Genomic DNA, 14,177 nt, shown 5'->3' with positions numbered 1-14,177 from the left:
GAAAATCAGAAAGTACTGCTACCTAATTATGTTGAGGCTTCCTGCTACCACAAATTCCACACCTCAAAGCTTTAGTTTTTCAAGTAAGTTCTTTGTTCTACCCTCGTCTCTGCTTTGGCTTAGCCAAATTTGGAATCAGTTTGCCAGTCACTAACTTCTTCCATTTTGGAAAAATCAGGTTATTTGGCAGTAACTGCTAAGGGGATCGAACTTAAGACATTCATCTTGACACTAAATGTTCCTTCTGTGTGGAGGATACTTTCTTAGTGTGGAGTTCAGGCTGTGTTTTAGCTTATGCTGTTTCCTTTCAGAATGATCACTTTTCACTATTAATTGAATTTCACAGAAGACACATGCTTCACATCTGAACACTGTGCTGGGACTGCAATGCAGGCTGGAGGTGTGTGCGCCGAGGCCATTCCAGATGTCCATGCCTACAGGAGAGTGCAGCTCTGACTCAGGCTCCTGGGCTGGGTCTGGGGCTCCTTCATCCCCTTGGTAAGTCAAACCCAATTGCAACTTGATTCAAAGCACTCCTGATAAGTAAATGAGCCTTTCAGCTGATGTCAGTAGGGTCTCTGGTCTCTTTTCCATTCCCCTTTATCCTTGTGTTGTCTCCAGAGAACATAATTGAGCATGGAGTCTTGTTGCAGTCAGGGCTGTGAGATGGTGTAGCATCAGGCACAGCCTTGAGGAGTCATATTTGCTGACATTAAGTTGACTGCAGCTTTATGGTCATTTTACACATGACAGCATGTCAGCTGTGTAAACCTCCCTGGAACAAGATACTGCCTATGACTAGCTGCCATGAAATTGAAATGATTTGTCTGTGTCTGCGTGGAGTGAAAATCGTGGCAATTGTTTGCTAGTCTTTGTGATTTCTCAAGCTTGTATTCCAATCCAGTGTTATTTTCTAGTGAAGACAAAGCATTTATAGGGTTCACAATGCAGGCGTGTGCCAATTGCCCCAACCCCACCTGCCATCAGATTTAATGGACTTCATCTTAAAGCAACCAGACCATATTGTATTTAACTGACTTCAGAAAAAACATCATTCAAGGGAAATCTGTGCCGTTGTAGAGAGAAGTGTTACTTGGGGTCTCTTCGGGTAACAGTAAGTGAGCCCTGACTGACTGGATTTCCATGGACGTGTGGAATAAGGGACTAGTTAGTGGAGCAGAGGTACAGTCTGAGCTGAAGGATTTCTGTGCTTTTGGTGTAAGTGTAATGATGGACGTGCTAGAGTGCACCTTGAACACAGGCAAATTTATAAATGATTGCTGCTTTTGTCATTTTTCAGACTTAAAAAACGTATTATAAAGCTTGTAATGTACTTAAACAGCAGGATGATACTTGGAATGTGGCTTTTTGAACATACTTTTGCCCAGGATATCTATATTTTGCTTTAAATTAGGATTAAAAAGAATAGAATTGTTCTGATGTCTTATTTTATACCAAAACCTGGCAGTTCCTGTCTATTCCATAACCCGACTGCTACGTGTGTCACAGTCTAAGTAGAAATGCTTTGATTTTATTTTTTGTGATATTTAGTTTCACGTGACTTGAAGTACACTAAAGATTGGGATAAACAGACATTATGCAACAACCCATTTAGTACAGAACATTCGATATGAGAGAGACTCCCACTGAAAAGCTGCTTTTGTCAAATAATCATTTCTTCTGTAATTTTTGACTTGCACCCGTTCCAGTGACAGGGGTTTGGCTGCAAGCACAACACAAGCAACAACACTATTCCAACAAATGCTTGTGAAACCCTGCATGGTTGTCATCACATCAGAACCTTTGTGGAACTGTACTCTTCAGCTTCAGTGTTTTCTCTCGCACATTCAGAAACAATAGAGGAAGAACTATCTGTGGTTATTGAGAAATAAGGCTACTTGTTACAAACATCCTTCCCTAGATATAGTTGATCTTAAGCTGCATATTTGAAGTTTGGGTGGACTTCGGGCTTGACATCATATATTATGTTCAAAAGCCTTTTCACTGTGCTCTCCTTGTTCTTCTGGTAGTTGCTGGTGAGGTTTCGGATGGTTTCTGTTGTTTGCTCCTCTATTTGAGCAGAGAGGTTACCTTGGGAGCCTGTTACCTGAAAAAGCAGAAGCCGTCTAAGCAAAGCAGGCATTATGCATGACTATGTTTATTGTACTTCTCTTTATCATGTAGCATAAACATAATGCAAACACATCACTGTGTTTTCTAACAGTAAGGGTATGATCTAGGTTGAACTGTACACATGAAAACAGGATAGAAGGCAACTCTTTCATATGCTCATTAGCAATGGGAATCTCCCATTTAATGCAAATTTCCCAGCTCCCTATGGGAACAATGCTGTACGTGTTTTGTCTTCTAACCATTCATTTTATTTTTTTCTGTTTTAATGACTAGTCAACTAAGTTTTAGCACTATTGTGCTTCATTTGGCCTCGCTCAGAATGAGTGTGAGCGCAGCTAAGGAGCAAAACATGGGAAAGCCTTCCTGAAACTGCATTGTTAGAGTTTCCGAGCGTTTGAAATGTCTTCAGCAGCTACCGATGTATAACCCTCAACAGGCCTCAGACAAGGTCTTTTAATGTTACATTTTCTTATCTGGCAAAGTACCAGACAGCTTCTGGCACAGTCAATATCAGGACATTCGCTTAGAATTTAATTGACTCTACACTCACTGAACATTTTAGCAAGGTTATGTTATAAACAGATGCACACGTTCCAAATCCGTGGCTTTGTTCCTCCTCCCCCACTGCTCCAACATCCCTTGCATTCTTCCCTTATGGAAAAGTCCTTCAGATACTAAGAGAGAATTTTGTTTTCGGTGAGAGAATTCCACGGGGAAGAGCGGAAGACATTTCTGCACACAGAGTAAGAAAGTAATAAATAACATATTCCCCTTGTTCCTGTCACAGTTCTCAGTGGTGGACTAGCAGCTGGACTAACCTGTGATGGTACTAGGGGTACCTAGAGGATGACCTCAGATGGGATGAGTCACTAGCTTTTTTTTCCATGTGATTTCTGCCCAACTTAGTACTTGAAAGAAGGAGAGGCAGCTGAACTATGATCTCCTGTGCACAAATCACATTTGCAATTATCTGTACCTGGCAACGTAGTAAGAAGTTTGTCTGCAATCCAGATGTAAAACATTTTCTGATTTGGAAGAAATACAGAATGTAGACACAATAGTAAACACTGGGAAAAGAGCATCATTTTCTATAGTAACTATTTTTAGTTGGTATTTTATTTTAGCTTTTAGACAAGTTGTAAGGGCCTCATGTGGGAAAGATCGTACTGCTTAAACCAGATTTATGAAGCTGATTTTTTCCACTGGGGAAAATAACTTTCTAGAGATCCCAGATGGTTGCGTGTTATCCAACTACTAAATATTTTTTCAAGTCCTTAAGGAGAGGATTATAATAAGAAGAATTTCTCTAAACCAGGAACCTGCTCTCCTGGTTTGTGCTAATACTGATCTGGGATGGTTGATTCTTAATCTTAGTTTTGATCTTTTATTTCCACTCCACTTGTGAATTCTTTTTCTTGTCCGGATTCAGGCAATGTTCTGTTTTGGTTTTGATTTTTTTTCTGACCTTGACAGTCTGTCCATCATTTTGACCATCCTGTTTTTATGTTAGTGGCATTCCAAACTTGCCAAAGCATTACCCTGTCTTTGAAAGCACAGGTTTGGAGTCAGCGTTCACATTGCCAGAGTTTGATGACCTCAGACCCCATGTGCAACACCACAAGCACTATCAAAACCAATTTGGGCTCTGGCCTTAAATTTTGTATGTCTCTTTTGAAAAATTATTGTTCTTGAAAACCAAATCTAGCTGTTCGTCACTCTAACCTCATATTAATCATTACTTTTCTTTTTGGTCATTGCTCTTTCTGAACTGATGCAGAACATCTCACGGGACAAAAAAAAATTACTGTAAGGATACAGCAACACACAGTAAGCTGAGAAACAGCATTAAATGAGCCCAACCAAAAATGATGTTAGTGTCTGAATACATGAGGCAGCAAACTGAGCTGGGTGTCAGACCTTGGGTTACCTTGAACTCCTCACTGCCTTCCAAGTGCAGGTTAAAAATGATGACATTGTTCTGGGATAACTAAAGGTTCAGCATAATGGGGTCAGGGAACTTTAAGTAGGACTGCAGCGATCTTGTACAGCATGCTGTCATTTGAGGAGCAGTATGTGCTCTGGCCTGCTTGTGTAACATGCTCAGATATCAAACAACAGCCCTTGCTTGCAGCTTGAGTTTTGTTTACGATGAAAATAGTGAATGCACCAGAACAAGGGGTTTTTCTCCTCTGCTATGTCAGACCTAAGCCAAGAAGTTTGGTTTAGCTGAGAAGCTGAAGACATTTAGATGCATTTTTATACATTGTTGTGATCAGTAAAAATCTGAAGTTGTATAAGACAACTCCACCTGGCCTGCCAGAGTGGTACTGTGTCTGCAGGCTGACAGTGCGTATGTTCTAAAACTTACAGTCTCTGCTGGGAAATGTATTATGTGAAATGTGGCTGAAATAATGTATTTATATGGCAGTTTTTATATGACCTCCTTGGCTTTTTTGTTGTTGCTGTTTCTGAACGCAGTTTACTTTGCTTTGCACAAAACAAAGAGAGAGGAAACAAGAACAAAACCATGAGGAAGGTTGCCAAACATGAAGAGAATAGTTTGTGAAACTATGAAAATGGCAGAGATGACAGCAAGATGCCATAAATATATAATCTGAACTGCAATTCAGATATGAAAATATCATCCAGACAGTTGTTATTAGGAAGATGTGAAAAACCCTGAAGCTTGGATGATTTTGGTTCATCAAAGATGCAGTGTGCTATGCAGTTAAAAAGCTCAAGTGGAACAGAAATAGAAAGAGGGATTTTTAACTCTTGGCTATTACTGAAATATTTACTGTATTTCAACCTCCAGTTTCAGGGCAGAAACTAGGTATTTCTGGAAGACTCCTTTAGAGGAACCTGAAAGTATTGTTGCTTAAGGGAGATAACGCTTTCTAAAGGGCATATGTGAACCATAATACAGAATCTGGATGATTTTAGTGGTTAAAATCCACAACACCAGGTACAAATGCATTCCAAGCCTGTGAAAAAAGTCCAAATGAAGTATATGCACATCACAGGTGACAGGTGTGTTTAATCATCATGGCCAGGTTAGTTTGGATGAGTGTCCACATCCTGCTCTTTGAAACAGTTTGGTTTACTGCAGAAGCCTGCACGGGTCTCACTTACATTCATTTGCTTGTTCCTGAATTCCTTCTCCTTCTGCAACCGGTAATGATCTATCTCGGCTATAGCTTCTTCTTTGGCCTGCTTCAGTCTCCTTCCCTTTCCTAAAGGAGAGAAGAAATATAGATTTACTTCGCAGTTGTCACATGATCCCAAAAGGTGCATCTCCCAACCTAAGAGGTATTTAACCTGGGTAGAAGCTTTGTGGACAAAGTTTTGAGCAAAGTGAACAGCAATGTCATTAGTGCAGAACTGGCAGAAGAGCTGAAGGGATTTAGTGGGGCTCTTTCGGAGTGAAAGCACCCATCTTCTGAGATCAGCTCCCTGCATGAAAGCACGCATCAAAATCAAAGGCTTTTTGCTTTGCTAACAACAGAAGTCCTTTTGCAACTACGCATTTTCTCATAACACAAATGATTATTTTTTATTTTTTTTCATCACAGCTTTGTGTTTAAGTAAATATCTGTCTTCCCTTCATCAGCAATAGTAGCAGCCAGATAACAGATTTTAGTTGTCAGTGATTGGAAAAGACGTTATTTTGTAAGATTTTTCTGCATTGATTGGCTGCCAGGATCCCTTCATCCCACACCAACTGGGTTCTGTTCAGAGCTGGCGGATTTCCAAAGTGCTGCAAGATACATCTTAACCATTACCAAACTGAGCTGCAACCTCCTGGCTCTGTCCTCTTCGCCCCCACCCTTTTTCCTGAGCATCTGTTAAATGCAGAGGTGAGTGGTTAAGAGGAAAAAAGGGCTGATGGTATTCGCTACTAATGCGTAGAAAATGTGGAAGTTATTGTCAAGTCTTTCTTTTATTTTTTTAAATAGGATGATGAACTTAAAAATGGCATTTTAGGCAGTGAAAACTAGACTTTTCCTCCTGGGAAGGCTTGTGTTCACAGGCTTAATTTTCTCTTAGGTAAATACTAAGGGTATGTAAAATGAAACCCATGTAAGCTATTGCATGAGCAGGTAAAAGGCGCAGTCTGGGTGTCACAGGGATGTTAGGTCAAGGATGAAAGTATAAGGATTGATAGGCATGTGATAACTTAAGATTTTACACAAAGAAAGTACTGAGCATCTCATGACAATGCCATGGTTACACATTACAATCTGCATGCTTTGCGTGCAGAAACTTGGAACAGTCAGGAGGATCTTGATGGGACTCTGCTAAGCTATTTTGTGCAGAAAGTCAATAACTGATCGGGCAGCAATCCTCTTGCGTTGAAAGTTGATGCCTTATGCTTAAGGCTGCTGGGCTGATGCTGATTTGTTACTTTCAATTTTTTATTTCTTTGGTCTCTTTCTTCTGTACAGTTAGAATGTAAGGGGTGCCAGAGAATACTCTTGCTCCACTGGATTAAAAATTCCTTGTTTAGTTACGTAAATGAGGATAATGCAAAGCTGGACAGCTGAACGTGATGCCTTAATCTGATGCATGAAATGCCCGTTCATTAATTTACTGGAGCCACCTATGTGCTATCACTGAGTAATATCAATACTTTCAGAAAGCTTTTGGTTTGTTTTTAAATCTTCAGATTTAAGTAAGTTGAAAAGAGCATCTTTTTGGAAAGCCTGAAGAACATTCCTGAGCTAAGCTGGGGAGCTGTGCGTTCCAATTTCAGACTTGTTCTTTCCAGGTGGCTCTGTCAGATTGGTTGCACCTGTGCTGGGCTACTGAAGCCTCATGAGGTGTGACATGTAGCAATCTGTTTCACCTGTGCAGGGTGAACGTGAGAAGAAGTCTATTGGTTTTGATACATTTGTGTTTGGGCGAAGTTGTTGATACATTTGTGACTGGGAGAAGTTCTTCATCCAGTGGTGAAGTATTTGCCCAGCTGGTAGCCCCTTTGGAAACTGTTATCTGCAGGACAGTGAGCAGGAGCAGAGAGATGCCTGGAACATGTATTTCTTTTTAAAGTTTTGGTTCCTAAACCAATGGATTTCGTGGATGGGCTTGTTGTGGGAAACACAGAGAAGTGAGGTTTTACAGTAAGGAGGAAAATGATGGGGAGCTCCACAACTTTACTGCCTCTCGGTTCTTCAGTGCAGTACTCGTGTGCAGGCTGTTAATCATCTCAGAGTTCTCCTGCCATGAAAGCAGCGTAGTTTGTATAGAGAGATAATGATGTATTTTAACTCCCCAAAAGTTTGAATTTGCTTGATAGGAGCTGTTGCCTTCAGCTTCTGTCTCACTGTACGGAGGATTGGGATCATTATGTGACAGACTCATGTAAAAGCCTGGTATCAGTCTGGACAACAAAATTCAGGGCCAGGTGAGAGAACTGTGTTTGGAAGTTGCTCTTATTCTTGTCTCCAAATTTAGAGCTGTTCAGCTTAATATAGAGGTTTTCCTTTAGAAATGGCACTGGGAGGAGATTCTCTGGAACTGTGATCAGAGGGAGTGACTAAAGTGAAGCTCTGCCAATTTCACCAGCTGAAGAATTGGATCTCTGTAGTAAATTAAATTATTTCAAAAATGGTGGGATTTTAATTTCAAATTCCATCTGGGGGGCCATCTGTACTAAATATGTTGCATATTTGGCCACGAGATAGAGAAATGAATCCATTTAAAATGCATACAATAGAAAGAGACCAACTGTAGAAATACAGTTTGCCCACCTCTCACAATGCAGCTGGTGAACCAAAAAGTGAATATATACGTGCATGTCAGTTCCTGACACTGGAATAAGCACAGTGCATAGGGTGTCACTGTAGGGTGGCAGCCATTGTGGTTTCTTGTTGTTTTTTTTTCCATGGTGCCTTTAGGATTGGCACAGCAGGAACCTGCTGCTTCCTATTTAATTAAGTGGAAAAGCTGTGAGTAAATTACTGCTAGCTCAACAACGGTGTGGACGGAATCGGCAACTGCCAACATATGCGATAGTGCATATGCTGCACCTGATTAAGTTAAGCAGAAACTAGAGCTTAACCTGCTGTTTCACTAGAGGCGAACCAAAATTAATTAATCAGTCTGCTATTAACTGCTTGTCTGCTACCTTAGATGTACAGTGAGGAATCACCTTTTCCAAGTCTTACTGAAGTTCTAGATGGGACCCTCTATCATACAGCCGAGTTAATATTAAACCTCACATCCTCGTGGGTGGCAGAGCACAGCAATTCAGCCAAGATCATGCAGACAGAGGGCTAGAAACAGAGGGGGGAGATGGGCAAGCCAGCCTGACTCTCAAAGATTGACCCTAGGATTGGCAAATTGAGGTGCAGTAAGCTCCAGGTTTGACTAGATCAAGGGGTATACAGTGAGGGCCCAGTTTGCTGCTGCCTGTCTTTCCTTCTTTCCCATGCTTCAGGACAGGGAGCAGCAATGGAGCAGAGCTGTCCTGGCTCCATCTCCCACTGTGCCCTGGGTATGGTAGCTGAGGGAGAGGAGAGGGAGACAGCAGACTTCTAGGCTTCATGTTAAATCAGGCTAATCTTAACCAACTTTCTGTAGCAAGTCAGCCCTGTATTAAATGTTCTCTTGTGTAATCTGCAGGAAAGAACTAGCAGTGTGAGGACAGGTTATATCCTTCTTCATAGGTATTACCACGAGGTTAATGAAATAACTGGTTAGATCCAGAGCAACCAGAGTGATTTCTTTACTTATTCATAGATCTTGCAAGAGAAAGGCAGTAGAAATCAAGTCTTTCTGAAAATGTTATGTTCTGAGTTGCTTAAACACTGTTATCTTGCCTCCCCAGAACTGACTTGCTGAAATCATCTTTCTGTTTTCAAACAGATCGTCTGGGCTTCTAGCTAAATTTCTGCACAGAAATGTCACATGAAAAGGCTGCCAAAAACGAACGGCATTTTCTTTAAATAGGGCTGTTTCTGTTGTTTTCTGCCTTGTTTTTTGTCTGCTAAATGGAATTTAGGAATGCTCATTTTTAAAGACTATTTTGCACTTTTAATAAAATACAGCAAAACCAGCTGATCAGTGTATATATAGCTTTTTGCTAGATAAAATACGTTGTGGGTATTGTCCGTCCAAATCAGCACGATGGATGTAATTGATATCACTCTTTTTAAATGTCTTATTTCTGTAAATATTTTTAACATGATTGCTTGAAAACTTTCATTCAGACTTTCATTGTATTGGAAACTAGAAATTCAAGCCAAGGTATACAAATCTATAGGAATCCAAGTTTTGCTAATTCCAGTGTACGTGACACATTAGTTTCCCTTCTTTTACCCAAAAGGCTTTTCAGGAGTTGACATTTTGTTTCTGACAATGATAAGTTATCTCAGGGGTATGAATTATGCTTATGGAAGAAACAATAGACAAGGCAGTGCAGTGTACAAAAGGATAGAGAACAGCAAGCTCTTTTTTGTTCACATTTAATGGATTTGATGGTTTCAGCCTAGTGTATGTGTATTTACCAACTGTTAATAAATTGCCAGGTATAAATGGCATCAGTTGAAGATATGGCAGAGGATGTGATATGGAAGGTGAGATAAAGGATATTGAGCAAGAAGAGCTGCAGTGCTATACTTTTGCATTGCTTCATGAATGTAGTTGTATTTATTTAAATGGACTTTACGTTACAATCAGCTGCACATATTTCAGTTACAGCCAGGTCCGTTACCTGCTTCTGTATGATTCATGCTGCATTTTGATCTGATATGTGAGTTTCAGCAGTAAATGCTGACATTTTTGCACAAGTGTACTTTTGGTAATTGCATTTCTTTGAAAATGACTTTTCCTTGTTGTGACCCTCAAGCCAACTGGCCTTTCCTTCTTCTCACGTTACAGCATAAATAGGATGATCTGGTTTACTCAACCAGTATTGTTGTGCAAGGACTGTTTACAGTGACTGCAAAGTCATATTTAGGGTTCAGCAGGGGCAGGGCAGGAAGGGTTCAGCACTCTCATCCAGAGCCTCGAGCTGCCTGGCCCAGAGCAGCAGCTGCTGATCCCAGCCGGTCTGAGGTGGACCAGGGCTGGTGCTTCTGAGGTGAGGAAGAACACCCTCACCTTGCTTCTCCAAATGATGCGTGCAGGTTAACTGGTTACACTTAAATATATTCTGTCCCTATATTTTAGCCTCACTCAGAGGCAAACTTTGCAGTCCTTAATGTTGATTCAACTGCTGAATCACTCTGGGAACGAGACTGCTGAAATAATTCTGGTTTGGCACAGCAGGATTTGGCAGTAGGTGAACCCCTTCAGTCCCTGTCTCATGTTATTTAAGCCATCCCTGGTTTAGTTAGACAGGTAAAAGTGGCACAGTGACATTGCCATGAATACCTGAAGTGAAGAACAGCATGGAGAATATGTGCCAGCGCAGTGAGAGCAGTCTGATGCATGAGAGTGGAGATGAGTAATAGAGAGGGAAGTCATACTGATGAAATATTTGTTTTCTGTTTTTACTGATAACAAAGTTTTACAGCTCTTTTGCTGTAGCTGCTGAATAACTCCTCCCCCAGCACTGCAGCACTGGTAAGCATGGGCAGGGGTTGAACTCAGTCTCAGAGGGGTCTGAAAGGAAACTTTATGTGGAAGTAGCTCCATGCTTATCATGAGTGCTGTGCATGGGGCTGGAGTGCTGACAGAGGAGTGTGCTTGTAGGCAGAGTGGAGTAAATTCAGCTTGGCTCATGTCTGGATTCAGCAAGATTCTCATTTTGGTCATTACTTGAATGCTATAATGATACTCTTCATTTTGGAGGCTTCTTAAATTACGAAGCTGCTTCTAAACTTCATGTTTCAGAAAAAAACAAAGTGCCTTTTTTTGTTGTTGTTGTTTAAACAAAAAGCACCCACACAGATACACAAAACTGTGAGTGATGTCAAGCTGTCGTAGCTAAAGGACTGATTCTGCAGTCGGTGTTTAGACCTAACTCATTCCCAGCATGTGAGGTTGTGCCCTTACAGATCACCCAGTTTCTTGCTCCTTCACCTGGGGATCCATGCATTTCTTCTGCCCTGTGTCAGAACAGGAGCACGTCTCATCAAAAGCACCTCAGCTGGCTGTAGAAGGGTTGAATTTCTACCTCATTATTCCTTGACTTCAAGTTTGGAGTGGCAACCCCAAACACCCTTTTGGTGAGCCTTTTCTTTTTTTTATTTATGTAGATGGGAGAATGCTGTTCTGCATGGCTGCAAGGCCTGGGCAGCAGCTGGATGCTTGGATGCTTAGAGAAGGGACGTGACTTTTCTACTTCTCTGCATGCTGCTGTACAAGTTAGCACATTTAATGATGCTGATTGGTGTGTAGAAGGAATATACAAACTACATGGACTGTTTTTTCTTTTGCTTCTGTTTTTCTTGGAAAACTAAATCCTTTATCATGCTCTCTTGCTGCACATGGCATCATTCACTGGAACAGGTTGTCCAGTGAGGCTGTGGATGCCCTCTCCCTGCAGGTGTCCAAGGCCAGGCTGGAGACGGGGCTTTGAACAACCTGGTCTAGTGGGAGGTATCCCTGTCTACAGCAGGGGGTTGGAACTACATGATTTTAAAGGTCCCCTCCAACCCAAAGCATTCTGTGATCTTCACTCATTTTACCTTAGTGCTGGAGGATGGCATTAAGCTTCCTGTTTCTGAATCAAGATTGTTCTGTGAAACAGTGTCTGTCACGGCTAATGCAAGTTAGTGACTCATGTAGCTGGAACCTATGTTCAGGAAACTGGCCACAGTATTTAGAGTTAAAATCAATAGGAGATGAATACAGAAAATGATGCAACTATGGAGTGGTGTTCTTGCTTGAATAATTATTTCTTGAATTATTTAAAGTTTCACTTTTTTAAAATGAGATATTGCTTTCATTTTCTTATTATTTTTTGCTTATATTTGATTAGAGTATAAAGGTTTGAATTTATTCATGGATATCTATGCATGCTTTACCCATACAAGATATGCTTATTTTAAACTGAAGGCTTGATCGCTTGCTGGTACTATATTGCTCATAATAAGGCTATATAGAAACAGTTATAATTCTTGTTATTGTACTGGGACTTTATTATCATTACTCTATCATCCCAATCTATTGTCAAATATTTTTCTTTTTATGCCCAATTGGAGCTTAAAAGGCAAGGTACTTGTAAAGAGGAACACTAAAAATGTATATATGGAGTCTCGTTCTCTGGAGCTGGCAGCCAGAGGCATGTAGGCTTCTAGTTTAAATACCTAAAGAAGGCTGTAATGACGTTACTGGCATAGAGAAAAAGCAAGAATAAATCTAGCTGAGCTGATAGGATGAATATAACAAAGAAAACCTTGTTTAATGTCAAGAGGCATGTGCATGCACACACACACGCACAGAATTTAAGCCAGGTATGCATCTGGTTAAATGCCTGCTGCAGTCAAGGCATGGCACTAATGCAGGTGAAAGGTAAGTAGCATATAGGAAAGAATAGGAGCACATCTGCGATATGTACAGATGGAATAACATTTTTCCTCAGGCCTCTGTATTTCTGAAAAGCTTACAGTAGAAAAAGAATAAAACCAGGCTACACGCTTACTCTTTTTGGCTTCCTCCAGCTTGTCCTTGGCACGTTTTTCTGCCTGCAAAAGCTGCTGGATTCCTTGGGACTGGCTGGTCATGCTGGTGGCCGAGGCTGATGTACTTCTACAGGGCTCAGGGCTCGGAGGGAGCTTTATACAGCTGCCAGGACTTTCCCTGTGCTTTTCCGTCTGTCAGTTGTTACAACAGCCTTCCAGATTAAACCAAACCAGCCTGCTCTGTCTGGATTACCTCTGCTGAAAAAGGCTGCTGGTGTAATTGGAGAAACAGCAACTAGATTTACAAGGCCCTTCCTCCTCCTTAGGGTCACCGAAGTGTCTGGCTCTTGCTCTGGGAAAAGAGGAGAACAGCACTCCAAATGGCTACTGATTGTATTGGTGTGTTGTTTTTTTTAACCTTCTGTTGCTGAAGTGGAATATAGTTAACCCTGTGAGAGAAACTGGGGGGGGAAAAATAAGTTTTGCTCCTGAAATTAGCTTTCAATAAAGCTTCCCATGAATGTAAAGAATCAGACTTGGGCAGCCCATAAATAGTTGTGGTTGAATTGGTTGTAGGCTTTTGTTTCACGTTGCTTCTTGAAGGCACTTTCTTTTTTTTTTCTTTTTTCTTAAAGCAAACCTTCATAGGAAATGAACTCATCAAGGGCTGTGGGTTAAATAGGCATGTGCTGGGCAGGTGTGCTTCCCCAGGGGACCTGAGTGCTGTGCTGGGTGGTTGTGGGAGGGGGCTCAGTGATGCACGGTCTGGGAAGGTGCAGCTGCTGGTCCATGTCTCTCTCTTTCAAGCCCTGCTAACACACAGAGCAATCAAATGGGCAGGAGCCTGGCTGTAGTGCATGTCTGTTCCCTGTGGTGGGAGGGTGACTTGTGTGCTGCTGCACGAATGAGCAGCAGAATCATATTTTGAATAAGGGTTCAAAATATATTAAAACAGAATAAAATCGTGCTGTTAAAGGCACTTCAGGCATTACACGGGAGAGGAACATCAAGATTTTTAGTGGAAATCTGCGACTACCTTCATGCAAGTAAGCAACCTGGCCTTTCTGAGGAAATGCTTGTTGTTTTGAAGGCTCTTTGACTGTGGGAAAATGGAGGGAGAAGCCTCTTGCCCTGTCACTGCCTTCAGCTGCACTCTGAATGACGGTAGCATTGAGAAAAGGAAGTTTTTTGCTTTGTGATTTGTGACCCAGGCTCACTCCTGGGAAGCTGCCCGCTCCTTACGGTGTGTTGCCAACCTTCAGCCAGAAACCACGTGAGAAGTCTACCCAGCTCTAGCGCTGACATCAGAGGTCAGCCCTCAATGCAAGGGAACAGACGTGGCGCTATTATTAGTAGGTTTTAATGCCTATCTTTCAAGCTTATTTTATTCAGAAAAGCAAAAAAAAAAAAACAAAAAAGGAAGTGGTAATCAGTTGTACTGAAAATGTGCAAGCTGCAGTGCTGGGAAGCCCG

General features: G+C 41.4%; 1 protein-coding gene across 1 annotated transcript; it reads right to left on the bottom strand.

Moving 5' to 3' along the window:
- Positions 1-1,506: 1,506 nt before the first annotated feature.
- Positions 1,507-13,046, bottom strand: ATP6V1G3 (ATPase H+ transporting V1 subunit G3). Its single transcript, XM_072343463.1, has 3 exons — positions 12,725-13,046; positions 5,266-5,366; positions 1,507-2,107 (listed from the first exon to the last, which is right to left on the bottom strand). Exons 1-3 carry the CDS (start codon positions 12,804-12,806, stop codon positions 1,934-1,936), a joined length of 357 nt encoding a protein of 118 aa, XP_072199564.1. The 5' UTR covers positions 12,807-13,046; the 3' UTR covers positions 1,507-1,933.
- Between the last annotated feature and the right edge of the window lie 1,131 nt (positions 13,047-14,177).

Source organism: Excalfactoria chinensis, chromosome 8 (genome assembly GCF_039878825.1).
Source record: "Excalfactoria chinensis isolate bCotChi1 chromosome 8, bCotChi1.hap2, whole genome shotgun sequence".
NCBI lineage: Eukaryota > Metazoa > Chordata > Aves > Galliformes > Phasianidae > Excalfactoria > Excalfactoria chinensis.
The sequence above is the reverse complement of the archived record's forward strand: the minus strand, read 5'-3'. Positions and strand labels throughout refer to the sequence as shown.

What these genes read in the sequence shown, in the direction of transcription:
- ATP6V1G3 (XM_072343463.1), bottom strand. Translation starts at nt 12,806, where the DNA reads ATGACCAGCCAGTCCCAAGGAATCCAGCAGCTTTTGCAGGCAGAAAAA. An exon ending in GCTGGAGGAAGCCAAAAAGA is followed by an intron (nt 5,367 to 12,724) that starts GTAAGCGTGTAG and finishes TCTCTCCTTTAG; the next exon opens with GAAAGGGAAGGAGACTGAAG. An exon ending in TCAGGAACAAGCAAATGAAT is followed by an intron (nt 2,108 to 5,265) that starts GTAAGTGAGACC and finishes CTGCTTTTTCAG; the next exon opens with GTAACAGGCTCCCAAGGTAA.